The sequence below is a fragment of the Octodon degus genome, unplaced genomic scaffold, assembly GCF_000260255.1.
Source record: "Octodon degus isolate 3935 unplaced genomic scaffold, OctDeg1.0 scaffold00059, whole genome shotgun sequence".
NCBI lineage: Eukaryota > Metazoa > Chordata > Mammalia > Rodentia > Octodontidae > Octodon > Octodon degus.
In genome coordinates, this window is record NW_004524635.1 from 7,677,966 (window position 1) to 7,697,180 (window position 19,215).

The 19,215-nt window shown below is 40.4% G+C and overlaps 1 protein-coding gene across 4 annotated transcripts in view; it reads right to left on the bottom strand.

The window, feature by feature from the left end:
• The window catches only part of Nek10 (NIMA related kinase 10), a 314,976-nt gene that overhangs the window by 281,894 nt on the left and 13,867 nt on the right, over positions 1-19,215 (bottom strand). For 2 of the 4 annotated variants that reach the window (XM_004634199.3, XM_023718527.1), the window contains exons 2-5: positions 12,600-12,710; positions 12,270-12,330; positions 5,554-5,684; positions 3,571-3,669 (exon numbers count right to left, since the gene is read on the bottom strand). In XM_004634199.3, the coding sequence (XP_004634256.1) occupies positions 3,571-3,669; positions 5,554-5,684; positions 12,270-12,330; positions 12,600-12,673 (365 nt within the window). In that variant the 5' untranslated portion in view covers positions 12,674-12,710. Of the gene's footprint in view, positions 1-3,570; positions 3,670-5,553; positions 5,685-12,269; positions 12,331-12,599; positions 12,711-14,069; positions 14,146-17,973; positions 18,135-19,215 lie in introns of those variants that run through there. The other 2 variants (XM_023718528.1, XM_023718529.1) reach the window with 2 other exon arrangements.

A 19,215-nucleotide genomic window follows, 5' to 3' on the forward strand; every position in this document is an offset into this window, starting at 1 on the left:
ATATATATCATCCTTTAATTCAATTCTGACTTTGGTAGCATAGAGAGGTTTGTTTTTGTCAATGTATTAGCAAAATTCATCTTTTCTCTGCCCCCAAAGGCTCCTGACTTTTGTTATTCCGAACATAACTCTTATGGTCCCATCCTGCTGTCTTCCTTGTTAATACCGTCTCGTCATCAGATGTCAAGGGGCCTAATTTCACCACAGCGTTATTTGTCACATTCCACCAGTCCAGCACTGTCACTTTCTGTAACTTCACCAAACCCTGTCATCTCTGGCCAGATGTTCAAGTCGACATCACAAGGTAAATTATATTCTCACCATGTTACATAATGTTTAAGCCAGAAAACAACAGAGCAATGAAGAGGGAGCAAAGTGAAGCAGATACACCGAAAAGACGTTTGAGTAGAGCTCCGTCGTACAAGTGCTTGGGTACTAGAGAATATAGCAATGCTGAAACAGATTTTACTTCACTATACAACCTTCCAACAACGTGGTTTTGAATTCCAAGTGTGTTTTATTTTCTTGTTCAGCCAGATGAGATAAACAGAGGTAAGTTTGTTTTCTAACATAAAACTGTTCTATAGACATTATTTGATTGCAAAAAGAAAGGCTGGAAGATTAAATTATTTTCATATTCTGCCACACATCAAGATTAGTCAGTGGGGTGTAACCTTAGGTTCAGGGACAGTACTTCCCCCTTGCCCTTTCAGATTTACTGTGGCGTATTTGCAGTTACCTTATCTGACTCCGGATTAACAAGTCTGCCTAGTTTCAGTTGCCACCTGGCAGTCTTTCTGAGAATGGGTGAGCTATCCCAGGCCAGTTCAAAAAGAACCTAGAAGGAAGTGGCCTAAAGTGTGGATGAGGGGAGACTGCAGCTGGGAAAGGAGAGGGAAAAGAGGAACGGCAGCCTCACAACTAGAAAGCAGAAACTGAGAAAGGAGTTGGAATGGCTCACAGCTTATGTGTGAATCAATGTTTTAAATCAGCCACATTTTTACGGTAAACAAGCATCATAATATCATAAATAATGCCAGTCTTGTCTACAACAGGAATTGGACTAAAAACCAAAGATCCTATACACACACACACACACACACACACACACACACACAAAATTTCATCTGGCCTTTAATTGTCTTAATATAAATTATATATATATATATATATAATTTTTTTCTTTTTCTCACTTTTTCCCTTTTAGTGGGATGTGGGTAACTTATTTACTGGTCAGAACAGACTGATTCTTCAGGAAGAAAGGAACCATATGTCCTATTTGTCTTTGTATCTTTATTCTCTTGTCCTCCTCCACTATTTGTTTTCTCCCTTCTGTTTCTTTGCGTTCCCCTCCCTTTTTTTTCTATGTATTTAGTATAGGGACTCTAGGGACTCACTACACAGATCAAACTCATAGCAATCTACCTGTTTTCAGCCTCCCAAGCACTGGGATTACAGGAGCATGCCACCACGCCTAGTCTCAAGTGCCCTCTCAGCACGCCCTGGGGGCAGGGCCAGCACGGCATGCTGGAGATCGAGACCTGGGCCCTGCATCTGCCTGAGCAGGTGCTTTAATCCACTGAGCTATCTGGCCAGCTCTGTTTTCTCCCTTCTCTGAACACAGTAGTTCCTCGCTGCTTTACGAAACTGAATCTTAGCATCCTACCCAACATTATGTCTAATACTCCTAAAGAAAGGGGATAGCAAGCCATACCAGAGAAAGCCCTAAGCTGCAACTCTGAAGTTTAAAGTCATAAGGAAGACCAAAGACAGTGAGGCCATCCTAGCAAGGTTATATGAGGCGAGGGACAATGGAAGACCTTTATTCTTAGCTGCTACCCAGTCCTGCTTTTAGAATAGAAGTGAACATAGCAATCTGTCAGCAGCCAAAAGATGCCAGAGAAGGATGCTCCTGATGCTCAGCATTCCTAAATGCCTTCTTGTATTATGGAAGCAAGAAGGCCTACAACTATCTCTTCCTAGTTTGAATATTTCCAGGGATGGCTCATACTATCAAAAAGTAATTCTATCCGATCTAAGATGCCCTGCTAATCATTTAAGATAAGAAATGTCTTAACTTCAGAATTGTTAAGATCTTCTTTAGCCAGTTAATGCCAACTCTTGTCAAGTTATTTTCACTAACAAGTTCTGCATCTAAGACCTTCGCTAAAGTACTGACTTAATAATGACAACTGTCCTACCAGGTATCCTTTAAGGATTCCATGATAGTTGTCTCAAAAAATTTTTAAAAGCTCATTTCCTAATAACACTTCACATATAGCTATTCTGCCGCTAATCATTATTCTACAGTCAAAGACAGCTTCAAGTCCTTCACAATGTGCCTTAATCTTTCAACAATCTTTATGTGTATCATCAAGAACTGAGCAATAACCCAATCATACTTGGGAAAAGATTTTAAATTTCTTTTATAATCTGGGCCAACCTAATAACTCTTGGCTGAAGTCAAATATAAAAGCATGACAGATGGTATTCCAGTCCTGTAGTGTTTTAAACTAAGTCAATGCATTCAACAGGATGTGTGCAGTATTAAAAGACCAAGTCACCAGGCCACCACCTTGGCAAGTCCTCAGCACGTGACTCTCAGTGGCGGATCCATCAGGATTCTCCTCTGTGTAACATCAGCTATTGCACTGGGGGGCAAAATCAGGGTGTCATTTTGGTTCAGGCATTAAATAAACGTTCTTATTTTTATTTTATTTTTCATAATAGTAGTTTTTTCCTCTATCACCAAGACGTAATCCAGATATCTCAATGAAGTCACAAAGGAGCAGGATTTTACTTTATTGACACCTTCGCAGTTGATACCTCTGGGAGGGAACTTGGGCATCCAGGTTAGAGGGAAAAGCAAGGTCCTTCCTACCTGTGCAGCAGCAGCCAGCCACCAGCTCCAAGTGAAGCCTCTCAGGATGGATAAAAATTAAACCCTAACTATACTCCAGCGCCTGAAGATGCCTATGAGATGCAATATATGAATCCAGAATGCATGTTAAGCAACCCTTCCTCTGCAGGCCCAAACACCGCACTTATGTCAAGGCAGGTCACTGAGCAAAGGGAGTAACATTGGAGGTGATCCCAAGAAGAGGGATCGTCCTGTCACTGGGACTGGGTATCCCATGCTCATGTTTCCCTTCCTTTTCTGGGACAGTCCATTGAATCAGTCATCATGTCAATCATGAAAGCGTACCATGCAGGACACTGTCCATGATATGACCCAGTGTCTTTTTCCTAAGGACCCACACAATGAACTCCACCTTGAATAGCTCACCTCAGAACAACAGGATTAAGAGAAACAGTGCAACATGAGCATCTTTCTACTTTACCTTACCTGTCACCAAATTTATGGAAATTCAGTGCCCAACCAGAGTAATTTTAGACAGGTCAAACACAATGCCTACTCATTCTCCACCTTCTAAACAACCTTCCCTCTACTTTATACTTTAAATTTACATTATGCTCAATCTACTAAATGGCTTTGAATCATAGTCCACATATAAGACATGTGAAATATGTCATTCTCGGCAAAGATCTGCTTTCCAGGGACACTCTTACCTGCATATGAGTCTATTTTTCACCAAGGCTGTAAAGATCTCCTGAAACAATTTATGCTGGGGATGTTTGCTGAAATTTCTCTCATTCTTGTAGTTTATACTGTGATGAAACAAACAGAAAAGCATTTTGCAATAAAACTTATTAAGGCTGTCTCAATGTTGCCATGGTAAAGATCATCTATCTTCAGACCAATACAATTGGAATTTTGAGGTTCAACGTATTGCTAAATGCAAGAATCAACTGTTGAAATAGAAACTAGAAATTCGAAGACAAACAATAAGATTATAAGCACTTACATGTTTTATTTTACCATATTAATTAAAATATGACTTTTAAACACCAGCTAAAATTGGCTGGAGTGAAGAAAAGGATAAAGAGAGAAAGAATGTCTAGGCCCACTGCTTGTACAGCTGGGCAACAAGTGGAAGAGCACTTTTTCTCCCTTCTCTTTCTCTTCACCCTGGGCCCCATTTGTCACTTTCAATATTAAATCACAGATAGTCGCCTGCATTTCCTACTAGGTAATAGGGACTGGCTGACAGCTTACAGTCTTCTAGTCACACTGCCTACTTGATTTTTCCCATCTGTACTCCTTCAGCTGTGCTGATTATTGACTGCCTGTGTTTTATGTGTGTTTAATAAAATTTGGAGATATTACAATTGTAGTTGCTTTTTTCTGATATTCCATCTTACCAAAAGTAATTTGTTTTCATTTATGTTATTTGGTACAGGGTCTTACTACACAGCGTGGGCTCGTAGTGATCCTCATGTTTTCAGCCTCCCCAGTGCTAGGATTTCCGGCATGCACCACCATGCCTAGACTCAGTCACAGCCTTATCGTGCCCTGGGGGTGGGGTCAGCTGGGCATGAGGGACTGGGGAATCAAACCCTGGTGCCTGCACTTGCCAAAGCAGGTGCTTAGTCCACTGAGCTATCTCGATGGTTCTCCAAACAGATTTTAAAATACTCTCAAGACATTCCACCTCAAAGCCAGGGGAGCATAAAAGATAATGTACAAAAGGATCACATTTAATGCAGTCTATAATACTTTGGTGCTCGTCAAAATAGGCTAATTTTAAGATCTAGGCCAAACAAACTAGAACTACATGAATGCACTACCTAAACGCAAGTGAGTTTTACAACCTTATGTTGTCACTGGTAGGCATCTGCTTTTGTTGTCTTTCAGATGACATTATCCCGCATGTCCCCTTCCTGACCAGGTAAGGGCTATAAAGGTTTTCTATTGAACTAATTATAAGAAAAAGATATTTAGTGTTTCTCATTAAATATATACTTTAAAACTATGAAACCCAGGAAATTTCATATAGATTTCTAGACCATTTCCATTTATAAAATAACAGAGAACAAACCAGGTGAAATAAGTAGAGAATCATTCTGGAATATTCATGTTGACATTTCATCTAAAGCATTATTTACATGGCACTTGGTGCCAGCTGACCCAGGACCATTGTAAAACTGAGAGAACCAGATCCTGGGACGGGAGTGGCCCGTGAGAATGCGTGGCTTCTAGGTCTACCTGGCAACAAGGATAAACAGGGACTGCCATGTGTTCAAGGAGAGCTGCTGTTATTCTTACGACTGGAAACTGCTATTATTTTGGCTGCCACACTCTTTAGCCACATCTGTGTACAGCAACAGGTTCTTTTGTCTTCTTGTTACCAGCAAATAGCAGAGAGACCAAAAGCTAGGACAAAGCTTGGCACTGGCTGACCCAGGTCAACAATCTGGAACCATTTCCTCATTCAACGAAGGCCAAGTACATGTCAGCATGCCTCAGTTTCACCTGGGACTATTATTCCCGTCACTTGTGCATTGTTTCTGGGAGTGGTCTGAGCACTAACTAAACCGTAAGCTAAGAATCTCCATGATGCATTTCTGAGACGGTTATTTTACTATAGCAAATGTTACAAATGTAAATGAGCCAACTGGGATACGTTGCTGAAGGGCAGGGAGATTTCTTACCTAAAGTTTTCAAGTTCAACAGCTTCTGTGGACTCGTGCCACTGACCTCGAGCTCTGTGCCTGCCCGCCTTGATGGCGGCCTCAGCCTTCGTCATGCTATTTTGGGCGCTCTCAAAGTTAATGGCTGGAAGCTACAGAAATAGAAGCCAGAGTACGTGAGGAGCAGCATAAGATAAAGAAAGTAACAACATGAGGAGAGGAAGAGGGGAGGACAAATGAGTAGAATGAGCTCACCCTGGTAGAGCTGTGATCAATGTAGGGCTCTCAAAGATTTAAGCATCTTTGAGTTAAGCACTTACTTTTATCTTCTGTACACTAATTTTTCTTCATAACTTTTAATACCACTTGCCGTATCTTAGAGTTTGTGTTTTGTACATGCAGTTATTTATGCAATGCATGTTATTTACAGCTCCCCAGATTAAAATCTCACCTCTACACAAGTAGGAACTTGCTTATTTCTGTTCAGAGCTGTTTCCCTGGGTCTGAGGTGAAGCTGGGGAAGCAGGTTCTTGAGAATCCTCCTGTGTGGAACTCACTTCCACCAAAGGAAGGGCCCTACCTGAGATAAGTCCTCATGCGGGCATCTGTTCTGCAGCATTGCCCAAGTAGACCACAGCTCAACCTACCGAATGTCCGGGATATAATGGTAAATAGAACTCTGTCACATTTATCAGCCTGAACATCCTAACTACTTAATACTATTTATTAAAGTCATTAAAATACAGTACTCACCTTAAGGAAAATAAACATTTTTGAAAGTATTTATAACTTGACTATGTCTCTATCTATTGGATGAATTGGTTAATTACTCATATGAGACATTGTCAGGCTATTGTATTCAAATAGTTTTGTTGCCCAATATTTACTTATAAGTGAGAAAACCCTAAGATTTGTTTCTGGTACCACACAAACTTAAGCACATTTTTTCCAAAGTACAAAGAAAAATGTTCTACAATTACTACAGATGAAGTAAGTCAAGTATATCAAAAGATGTAGTTTTTAATGAATAATTCCATTCTCTATAATGATGAAATAAAGCTATAGTATGCTATACTTAGTATCTTGTTCCGCCGAGGTATAACATAGAAATCAACATGAAAGCATTATTTTCTTATTAAAATAAAATATTACTCACTTCCCATAAATGAAATATAATAAGTTGTTTAATAGCTGGCAAAAAAATTTTTTCATCATATGAAAGCCACAGCCGAATTTTTTAAATGTTAATACATATTCAATTCTGTAAAAAATATCTTCCTCTGTTAGTTCAATCAGCCAAACTACAAGTCCCATAAAACAACAGGGCATATGTGTTTACGGCAGCAATGGTTAAGAGAAAAAATTAAGTAGTTAAGAGAACAAATTCCCAGATTCTGTGGGTTTAAATCCACCATGACCTTGAAAAATTTGTTTAATCTCTCTGTGCACTGCTTTCCACATCATTAAAATGGCAATGATAATGTCTAACTCAGAGTTATTGTGAATTACTACTTATGAAGCATAATTCTGTTTTATATTTTTTAATCCTTGTAATTATTCCCACTATACTGATGAATCTGCTAAATAAACAAAATTTGTCCTCTCACATTAGGTGGTTTCCAAGTGTAAACTAATAATCTAAATGATGTTAGATATTAAGTCACAGCAATAAAAATATTTTCCTGTGTTACACATGAACTCTCATAACACTGAGAAAATCTGAGGTGATTTTTCCAGTTCTAAAGAGTTTCAGACTCCCTAGCCCTTGATACAGCTCCCAGAATCCTGTTCACAAGAGAGAAGGCTGTCAGTGCTGAGAGCACACACAGGAACCACTCAAAGAAGAGGGCTGAAGGTTGCCACAGCCAGCAGCCATTGCCTTTGAGACAGAGCGGCAGCTAGTATGGAGAATCAACTCAAGGCAACTCAAGGAATAAGACAGAGTTGGCACCTGCAGTTACAAAGACCAGGAACTTAAAGTGGAGTGTTGAAGCAATACGTTACCATCAGATGAAAGCAATATGAATTCAAAACCCAGGGCATTTGGCTCCCTAATGCCTCTGACCTGTGGCTGTCTGACCTCTGACCTCTGTAGCACAGGCATGCACAGTTCACCCCTAGCGATCTGACCTCTGCAGTAGGCATGCGCAGTCCACAACTCACATTGTGTTCCAAAACTCAGCTTGGCCCAAGCATCTTCCTGAGCCTTTCTGTAAGGAGCTCACCACTCTCACAGCATTTATCATGGTACACCGTGATGATACAATGCCTAGCTTATACATCAGCCTTATCCCCTTAACTCAGCCACCCTGGACACAACACATCTACTTTTGTGTCCTCGGTGTCTCTCACAGGGAATGGTGTACAGTAAGTATTCAAATATGAAGCTGCTGAATGAATGCTCATGCCATTCCCAATCAACAAATCGATCTAGTAAACAGCCCCAGATGAGTTCATACTCTCTACACTTCAGGAGCAGAGACAAGAGACAACAGATGTTTGAAATGCAGGACATATGGTAGGTGGAAGAAACTGGTACCGTCCTTCAAAGTGTTTGTAGTCTCACAGAAGCAGGGCATTGCAGTCAATAGACAGGCTAAGAAACATGGTGCAGAACTAGTGAACAGGGCATTATTGTAGTGGGAAGTACAGAGAAGGCAGGCCAAACACAGATGTGTCAGCCATCTCCCCAGGGAGAGCATCATCCACGTTGGAAGACACAGAACAAATATGTGAGCTTTGTAGGCCAAACAAATGGAAAGGGAAGAAATGAAGTTGAAGAAAAAGCTTCATGGTGCCCAGCCTTCCTAAAAGTTTGATTATAGCACTTCTGCTCAGGAATGTCGACATTCCCCATCTCATGAGATCAAGAAGGAAAATCCCTTAGCTGTCCCTTCAGACACTGTCTAGTGTCCGCTGCCTTTATCACCACCTCCAACTGATATGGCCAGTCACTTTCATTCCTAAATAACTGCCACTGTCCTTCCTCCAGATATTTGGTCATTTTCTTCACTTTATCTACAGAGCCTCTTCTCTAAGTTCCACAGATGGAAAACCAGTCCATTTTTCAACATCCATCTCCTTGTAGGTCATTCAAGCCTGGAGAAGCTTCCTCTTCCCCCTCACAATTCACATATCCTTTACATCATCTATTCAGGACCATGTTGTTCCCTGTACCACTATTATCTGGGCCTATTTATCATTCCTCAGAGCATGAAAACCTCTATACCTCATAGATTTCTTTCCCACAACCTCAACCAAAACCCCTTTTATTTCAAAGTTTTCTTTCTTCCATCTTTTTTAAAAATTGCAAATACATTGCTTAGTTCCTGTGTCTCTAAAGTACAAGGAGGAAAAAACCTGACTTCTAGGTCTAGGCAGAGAACCTCAAGATTTCTAAAAACCTCAGGTGAAATTTCCAACCAGTTTTGCAATTTCATGTTGTTTGAACAACAGGAGAGCAGCTCCTTATCTTCAATTATTTGTCTTAACAAAGTTGCCTCAGTGTATCTCTATTCCCAGGTCTGTCAGACTCTGAGAACATCCTACGTCAGATCCTAATGTGCTGACGCAAGATATGACAGACACAAGCACAAAGACTGAAATTAGTGATACCAGGCAACAATCAGCGAAGAAGGCTTTCACTCATTAAGAGATTCAAAGGAAGGACATCCAGTTCTCTGCAGCTCAGCCTAAACCAACACAGGAGATTTCCTCTAAAACCAGTAGCTGGCCATCTTCCCATCTTCAAAAATGCAAGCTACATCTTGTCAGAGCACAAATTCAGATGAGTAGACCTCAATCCCAAATTCCTTTTCACACTGACTGCTAGAAATTGCAGAACCAAATGTGTGCCTGACCCACCCATGTATTCTGTTGGACATTGCTGCCCGACCTCAGCTCTACTTTGTCTCTATCCATTGTTTTCCTTTTATCTTTGGCTTCACTTTTAATTTACGATATCTGTCACAGTTTATATATCCTTCCTCTTTATAGCTTGCTAGGACAAGCAAAGTATAAATAAATTCTTGAGTTGCTTTCTTCAGAATCATACTCCCCATACAAATGTCTCGACATATGAAAAGAGAATAGGGTGTTCAGAATTTAAAATTCACTAAAGCTTTATGAACAAAAACAGGAATAAATTTTGGGAACTTTTATCCAATTGAGGACAGTTGTTTTCATTTTTATCTTAGGTCTACTTTCTGAATAATTCAGGCATTACAAATATGCATTCTTGTATGTGTGAAAGAGTTAACAAAATGATACACCATGTGAACCTGTCAGACAACAGATTGCAAATTCTAAAGTTGGTTAGAGAGAGAAAATCATTAAATTAACTTTAAATGAGCCCGCCAGGTGTTAGCACAGAAGTGGTGCTGAAAGGGACAAAAGAAATCTAGTCAGGATGTACTTCAAAGTTGAAAACTTTGAGCTTAACAAAGCAACGAAACATGAAAATTAAACACCACTGAGGTTTTCTTTTGCCCAGCCCAGAGGTCTGTACAGGCCCTATGGTGATCCAGTTCTCAAGTCATGATGCAAGGGCCAGCCAAATAGCTCAGGGGATTAAAGCACCTGCAAGCAGGCGCAGGGGCTGGGGGTTTGGACCCCAGGCCTGCCGTGCCAGGCGCCCCTGGGGCACGCTGAGAAAACAATTGAGACTGGGTGGGGTGGTGCACACCTGTAATCCCAGCTCTTAGGAGGTTGTAAGCAGGTGGATAACTACAAATCCAATCTAGTAGTGAGATCCTGAACACCCTGTAGACCCTTCCCTAAAATACAAAAATAAAGTCATGATGCAATTTTTAAAAATTGATCCAAAACTTGCTGAGTAGAGGACACTGTGAACCAGAGGCAAAACTCAAAGTTTCTGGCAGCAGGAAATGTATGATCTCGTGAGGAAGCAAGGCATGTACATGGGACTTCCACAGCAAGGGAGAAAGAATGTTACAGTGGTGTAAGAAGGTGCCTTGGGAGGAGAGAGAGGTCACTTCCAGACTGGAGCATGTGTAGAGGTGATAGTATTAGATTTAGGTCTTATGAACAGGTATGAACTCATAGTAAAGAAACCTTGGAAAGGAGAACAGAAAGCAAAAAAGCAGAAGTCTTTGGTATTATGGTTATATTGTGGGACATACAGCAGGAAAAGGTAGAACTACAACCAAAACTGTGGACTGAATCACTTCATATACCTCTCCAGGAAAGAATGGACTTGATCTAAAGCAATCATTGATGAAGATTTATGAGAAGGGAGCTAAGCAGACTGTTTCAGCAACTTCTCAGCAATTGTTTCTTGTTTAATATAAAGAGGAAAAAAGGTAAAGTGACTGCTGAAACAGGTAGAAAAGAAGTTAAGATAATCTGAAGCTAGAGGATTAATAATATAAAGGAAAGTCAGACTCAGGATTCTGTGGTTCAATCCCCAGATCCTCATGCTTTACCAGACTGCCCTTAAGGCATCCTGAGCTTGCCAAACAACAACAATAGTAATTATTATTATTATTATTATTATTATTATTATTATTATTATTAATATAAAGAAAATGGTTCCCAGAGAAAAGATATTTCAAGGACTTTTTTACACCCAATAAATGTCCAACCCAACATCTTTTTGAACTGTACTTCTATTTTCCAACTCATTTAAAACACATCTCAGTAGCCAGAGGCACACAATATGACAGAGTGTCTGGATTAAGAACTATACTCCATTAGCAGGCAGCATTTTCTTGGAAAGTCATTCAACTCCTCTAGGTCCCAGTATCCTTATAAAAGTCAAAGCTGTAGTAAGCAAGCAATGTCATGCAGGTAAAGCGTCGATACACAGTGTTTCCTTAAATATGGATTATCACTAGATAGCCTTCATATGCCAGCAAATCATTAGAAAGTTCTTCCCTAAAATAAATAAATGAATAAAAATAATATAGTTCTTTGGTAAGGTTCATTGATGTAACAAAAAACATCAGGGCTCAATTACCCAACTATACAAGTTCTTTAAATAATTTCACATAAAAAGTGTAATATAGTAGGCTTTAGAAGCAGACAACCAGAGTCTCATCCCTCCATTTGCTAGTTGATAGTATTTACAACTGTTCACAATTTGTCATTATTAATACATTACTCCATTACACCCAAACTTCATTGGATGGCCTCTAATTCCATGACTATTCATAATTGTACAGAAGCAACAATAAGTGAAAAATTTAGACATAAATTAAGCAATAGTACATACTTTCCCTAATAAAAAATATTTAAATATTATTAAAAATAGTCAAAACTCACTCCTGTCCTCTCCAGTGAGGTTCAATTTGCAGCCTCAAGAGCAGCGCCCTGGCAGGGGAAGGATGAAGAGCACAGGAGGGAAAAAGACAGAAATGTGGGAAACACTGCCTTGGGAAAACCAACTTCCTTACAGTTTGAAGGGGCAAATATGGGCATCAAACAACAGAGTTTGCTGTCTGTAGACAAAAAAGGAAAAGGCATGGTAGCTGGGATCATTGATGGCAAGCATGAGATAAAGTCAAGCACATGCACAAGAAGAGCCAAAAGGCTGTGGAGGCTGTGTCTTAGCAGAGCCCTACTCAGGTATGGGAGAAACAGCTAGAAGAAGCAAGAGAAAGTGTAGACAGACAAGAAACTAGATATATCATGTTTGTAAAGATGTTAAATGGATGGATCCCTTCCAAAACACATGATTTCTCTTTTGTGGACATATACACACTCTTTGAAAACACTACCTGTTGTTTGCTTGACTGAACGTTCAAAAGGCACCGAAGTCTTTTAAGATCTGAATAGTCCCTGGGAAAAAGAATAACACAATGTCAACACAGGTGAAAAAGGTCATGTTACCCACAGATGCCACTGCTACCTAGAGGTCCGCTTTCAAAGGCAAACGTATACACACTAACCCTTTCTCCTGGAACTGCTGAAATGACCATGTTTCAGTAAACACTGTGACCCAGGGTAGCAGTTATCAACAGTCTGAATACTCAGTTTCTCAAAAAGCCATTAGATCTGTTCAATAGCTGCCACTTCAGTTAATCGTTAGAAAAGGATATGGATGTTACCTGGTGGTGATTCCTTGCTGCTTTTTATCAGTGGGTTTTTCTGTGGTCTTCAGCTTTTTGTCTTGATCAGGCATTGTAAAACATCAATACCCCAAAACTAACATCTCAGTCCTTTCAAAGTAAAACAGAAAGAAAACTTTGAGCTGGGCTGCGTAAACCAAAATAGTCCTAATACAGATAAAATTCACTTATCACATCTATACAAACATGGGAAAAATAATTGTTCCTTTATAAAAGTGTTAACATGAATGCCATCTACTGTTTGCCTGCAAAGGGCTTCGGAGACATTTAGGACACGGTGTACAGTAGCCCATGAGTCTGTCTTCTCTGGGTCATTCTTGATTTCAGTTGACCTTGATAAATACTGTTTTGCATGACTTCGTTTTGGATTTGCAAATAAATGTCTATAACAGATCCTTGCAGTTCCAATGATGCTTTTATGCTGTCCCATGTCCTTCTTAACAAATCTGCCTAATTGTATGCAGGCACTTCAAAGGGTTCCTCTCTTATCTTGGGTCTTATCCTAAGAGTTTCAGAGAAAGCCCCTCCCACTCAAGAATAAGCACTCAGCATCAAGAGTGACACCAAATGTCACCATATTTCCAGAATTCAGCAAACCTGAGAGTCGCTACTTGAACATCTACGTGGCTCAACCCCAGGCATAAGTTCTTCTGGTAAACATAAAGCCAGTTGTGTGACTGCAAGGGTCTGGCACAGATAGTGGGCAACCCAGAGATACAGTTCAGCAGGCATTTCAGTCCTTGGTGTTAACCATTTTAGTATTATCAGGGTCAACTTTCTTAGTGTTAACTTTGATACTATTTCTCACCCCTAGTCAAAAGGTATGAGTAGGCCAGGGAGATGGCTCAGTAGAATAAGCGCTTCCCTGGCAATCTCAAGGGCCTGAGTTCAATCCCTGGTCCTGAAAAAAAAAAAAAAAGAGTATACCAGTAGACATAGAAAAAAATTGTTTGTTTTATTCTGTTTAATTTCTAGTCAACTGTTTTCATTTCCAGACCAGAAACAAAAAGAAAGTTAAAGATACTATTCATATTTGCAGTAACAGAAAATAGAGTTAACTGTAATACTGGTTTCATTCAATTGGAAGCAAAAAGCATCTTCCCAATTGTGTTTCAATGCCACAGTTTGACTTGAAGGTTTAGTTCAGGCATGAAAAAGCATGCATTATGGTCTTATAGTTATGTGTTTCAACATATTGTGAAATTTATCATCAAAACTCCGAGTGTTTCAAAAGTATTTACAGGAAACTGAATGTCCCAACGAGTGTTTCCTGCAACAGATAACACAGAAATTTAATTTTGGATTATACACAAAGATAGTTTAAGAATTTTAAATTATTTTTCCAAAAATTTTTGGTGACCAAAGCTTTCATCACTGTACACAAAAAGGAAAGGCACAATATGAAAACCTCAGGATTGTACCTAGGGTTGACACCACAGAGCCACTCACTCAGCAAATACTTAGTGACTGTTTATTGTATCTGATCTCAGGTTGAAAGCTGTTTAGCACTAAAGAAAGCTATCAGAGTTATGTGATCTCAGCACCAGCAAACAAAAACTCATTTCTGAAGTTTGAAACACTTTTTGTGAGTTGTTCAGGTAGAAATCTGACTTAGCCTTTGCTTTGCTCTAAAAGAGAAGAAAGGAGAGAAGGGGAGAGTGTCAAACATAGATGAGTGGAGGATCTGTGCATTAGTGCTCAAAAGCAAAAGCCCCAAATACTTTCTGTATATTGATTTTAAAACAGCCCTCTAAGTTCCAAAATAAATGTAAATCCAGTCAAAGTAGATACAACACAATTTAGCTTCTTATTCCCTTACAGAAGTAAGATTCCACATACAACCTGCTACTGGGCTATCTTCCTTCTCAGACTGTACTTCTAGACTATTCTGGAAGGAAATGAAAGCTGCCCTGTGGAATGCATGCAGAAGGGAGCAGAAGCTCACAGCCTCCTGCCATGTGGACACATTTATCACCATCAAACCCTCTAAACACCCCATCGTATTCCCTTGTTAATCCCCATCACTTTATTGACTGGGTTTGCAAGCAGGAAATAATCATCCAACAATTTTATCCATTTGAGATTTGCATGCACTCATCAGCTGGAAGAGCGAATACAGATAACTCTCTAGAACTAATGTTTCACTTAATTAAACAGCAAACAAATTTATCAGAATCTGTAGAAACAGATAATTGCCTTTAGGCTAAAAAACAAAATCCTTTCCACTTGATGGCTGGTGCACTGGAAACTGCTGAAAACCTCTGAGAAGTTGGGAATGTTCTAAAATATCTAAATGGAATCTCAATTTTAAATTTCAGAGCAAACCATTGCACTTTCCTAATATTCTCATCTGACATGGAGATTGGCGGAGGAAGCACAGTGCATATCTAAAGCTTCCCTGAGGCAGATGATGCGCTAAGGAGATGATGTCTGTAGAACCAGGAGAAGTGCTACTGAGGGCCCCTTCACAAGGCAGCTTCTGTGTGACCACAGAGAGGCACTCTGGAGAGTAAACTAAGCCTCAGAGGAAAGGAAGCCAGCTCTTGTAGTGCTCTACCATCAGCTATTAGTTAGGCACCTTTGCAGTAGGGTCCACATCTCCAACAGTGGAAAGGTAGTGGCTGTAAGGAAAATGACATGGAAGCCAACACCTAGGGCATGTGTCTTAAGGGATCAGTGAAACTCTGGGCAGAGCAGCCACGTTATCCACTAGGTCACCAACTCCATGTGAAAGGTCTCTGCATGATCGGGTATAAACTTGTTGGCTGTGATTACAAACTGAATGAGGCAGGTAGTGCAGTAGCTCTCAACTACTGAGTCAAATTTCTCTCCTTGGGACCTTGGCCTCTCCAGATGCTAGCTCCTAGCAGGTAGCTCAGCCCTTGGCCCCCTTCTCTTCTCTTGTCTTCTCTTCTCTTCTCTTGTCTTCTCTTCTCTTCTCTTCTGTCTCCTCTCCTTTCTTCTCTTTCTCATCTTTCTAGGGCAGTGGTAGCAAACATATGGCACACATGCCACAGTACCCTGTCCATACCACTGAAAGCTCTAGAAGGTTTGCCATCACTGCCTGGGTAATCATCCCAGTCCCGTGGCTTTCCATACCACCCCTAAGTCTAAATATATGTACTCAGACCTAGTCATGAATCTGCAGAGGCACCATCTGGGTGTGGAATGGGCATTCCAAATTTAACATGTTCCAAACATGCTCCAGCTCCCTACCCCCAGGACTGAATAACCCAGCACTTCTCACCATAGTAACTATCACCATCCTGTTATGCTGTACAAAAGTTCAGGGACCTGCCTTTCTTTGGTGACATTTTCTCAGTCTATCTTTTCTTTCAAGCTTTTGTTGAGGTCTGATTTACATACTATAATTTAATGCACTTAAGTGCACAATTCAATGATTTTCAGTAAATTTATAATCATGCAACTATCCTGTAATTCAGTTCTGCTTATATTTTTAAATTTTCTTAATTCAATGTAATTCAAGTAGATATTAATAAATATTTTTTTAAAAAGTTCAGGGACCATTTTTTTTTTAGCAGAATCAGGGATTGAACTCAGGCGCTTATGCTTGCCAGGCAAGTGCTTATACTACTGAGCCATCTCGCTGGCCCTGTTCAGGGACCATTCTTGACCCCTCTCTTTCCTCTGCTTCTCACATTCAAGCTCCCAGCAAAAGCCTGCCTGCTTTCCCTGGTACTGTCTACTCCACCATCACTTGTGCTGAGTCACTGCCCAAGCTGCCTCTCATCTTTCCCACACGCACCCTTCTGCTTAACCAGATGGATATTTTTAACATAAATCAGATCATGCTCCTCCATGGCCTACAGTCTCCCTGTACTGGGCTCCATACCGCTGCTCACCACGACTTTAGCTGCTCTGGTCCCTGCGGGCCTCTCCCTCTTGCTTACTGCACTTCAGCCACACAGATGTTCTAGGAGAACCACGGACCCATTAACATGCCACCTTCTTGGGTCTGGACGTTGGTGCCCTGCAAGGGCTTTCAGGAGGGGTTCTCGTTGCTTTTTTTCAGTCCTTCCAGGTAAAGAACAATGCTGCTTCTTGCTGGAGGATGCAAGACCCTATCCAGGAAGTGGAGAAGGGGTGCTCCCACACAACAAACCTCATGTAAATCTTTAGACTATGAGAAAAGATTTCCGTCTATATAATAACTGGTCTGTGATGTTGTGTGACAGGAGCACAAAATGGACTAAGATGCACCCGTGAACACGCCACTCCCAGCTGGGCCAAAACAATTCTTCCCTAAAGCCTCCATGCCTGCTGAGTGTGGTTCCCCTCCCCTGTTCTCGGGACATCTGCTCTGTGTCCTTTGGGTTGCAGCTCAGGGCCTGCTCTCAGGCACCTCTGCAATATGTTCATCCACATACGGCCACAGCACCCACTCTTTTCCTCCTGGAGCTCATCAACACTAGACACCCTCTTGTCTGCTTATCGGTTTCCTTGAGCTGGATCATCAGTCCCAGATGGCAGAGACTGTGTCTGTTTTGTCCACAAATACACCTGCCACGCATACAACAGTACATGGGGACAGCACAGTACAGTTTAAGCACTCAAAAAACATTGTCACAATATAGGAGAGATTCAAGTATTTTTTTCCAAAGTTTATGAATTACTAGCTCTTTAAGAGCCACTTAGTTTTAGGCTTAGAGATTGTGTCCCCACTGGGAGCCCACAAAGTGGTTTGTCCTGTCGATATTGTAAACCTATGTGGACCATATTGCTATTGCTTCATTGCTTAATATGGCCAGGGATTGGGTTTCTCTTATGTACCAGACACATGATAGGCAAACAATAAATATTTATTGAATCAAAGACCTACTAAAGAGATGAATGGATAAAAGGATTATGTATTTTTAAAAAATCTGTGCCATTACTCTTTGTAGCTCAACAAATCCCCATAAAGCTCCTTTACAAACCAAAGTAATTGATATTATAGTAATCCTGAGCGTCGTATTCAGGAATTAGCTCACGTATGCAGTCATTTGGAGGAAAATTACAGTTCCACACAAAGAAGTATTTATTCATCAGTGGTGCTTCTGAAACTCTTGGTGTTAAACATATTTTATTCTAATTTCCAAGCTGTCATGGACTGATACTTTTGCTCTTAATCCAATCCAGTAAGACAAATCATGACACTCCAATGGCATGGCAATGCTGACTTGCTGCAAAATTTCTGTACTTACCTCTTCATGAACCAGTAAACCTGAGCACCACCCAAATACCACTAGATTACTGACTGTGTCCCTTCAAATAAGCAGACTGTTTTCACAGTAACTCTAGTTGATCTGTGGACAGAGCCACAGCCCTAAGTATAGAGCTTGAGGGGACTCACCCAGCAACTGTCAGCTCCCTGACAACCAGAAGAGGGCGATGAAGATTGTGGGAGGGGAGAACTGTAGCCAGGGAGGCCTGAACATGGGCTCTCTTCTGAACAGAAGCTCTTTCTTCTCTGAAGCACTCTGTACAGTTTCATTCAAGAAAAAGATTCCACTACTAAAAATAAAAATAGAAAACCACTGATTGCCTATGAGTCCAAGGAAATTACAACGCACCAACACCTGTAACCACATGGAATTTTCCTTCAGTTCTAATGGGCAAGCTGAAATTTAGGTCATGGACTTTTTTTTAACAGAAGCATATGTGGCATAGTAATGAAAGACATGTAACATCTGAATGCGGACTTTCACAAAAACTTTCACTAGAGATCAGAGGTTAGCCAGTGGTATTGATGTTTAAAAATCTACTCTAGCACAGACAGAATTACAGTTCTCTTGGTCAAACTTTTTAAAGTTCCTTAAAAAAAAAAACTCTCTAGGGTTGGGGAGATAGCTCAACAGTCTAAGCACCTGCCTGGCAAGCTCAAGAACCAGGGTTCGATCCCTGGTACTGCATGCCATGCCAGCTTGTTGGCCACCAAAACCTGCCTGTGATCCCAGTCCTGGGGAAGCTCAGACAGGATGATCACTGAGTCTGAGCTACAGAGCAAGATCTTATACCAAATAAATACATACATACATACATATTTCCCCAAAGCAATTCCCATCTTCCATTGACATTTAAAACTCAGGTGAATGCTAAAAAAATGCCCACAGACACACACCTTGTTTGCTCTTGTTAATTACAGGGTGAACACATGACAAAAAGAACCCATGCTACAGTAAAATTATCTAGTTGACTGTAATTATTCTAAATTGTGAGAGGTAGATCCACTGACTTAGTACTGTATTCATGGTACAGATTTACATTCTTGGCCCCAAAATCTTTTTTGTACCCTCATTTCCTCACTGCTCATAAGATTTTTAAAGGTTTCACTTTACTAACTATAAACCAGAAAGACTTAAATCATCATGGGAAATCACTTCAAATTTCACAGTTGTCTTTTGTCCCTACCAACACTTAGGTTAGAAACCAGCACTTACTGAGTAATAATAATAAAAAAATTCAGTGTGACTAAAGTTAATTAATAGTGAGGTTAAGCTTAACAGCCTAGGTTGTATGGTAATAACAATAAGCTTGTATTCTGGATGGTTAACAACTTAAGTTTGCAGACCAAAATTAGAGAAAAAGGAGGGCT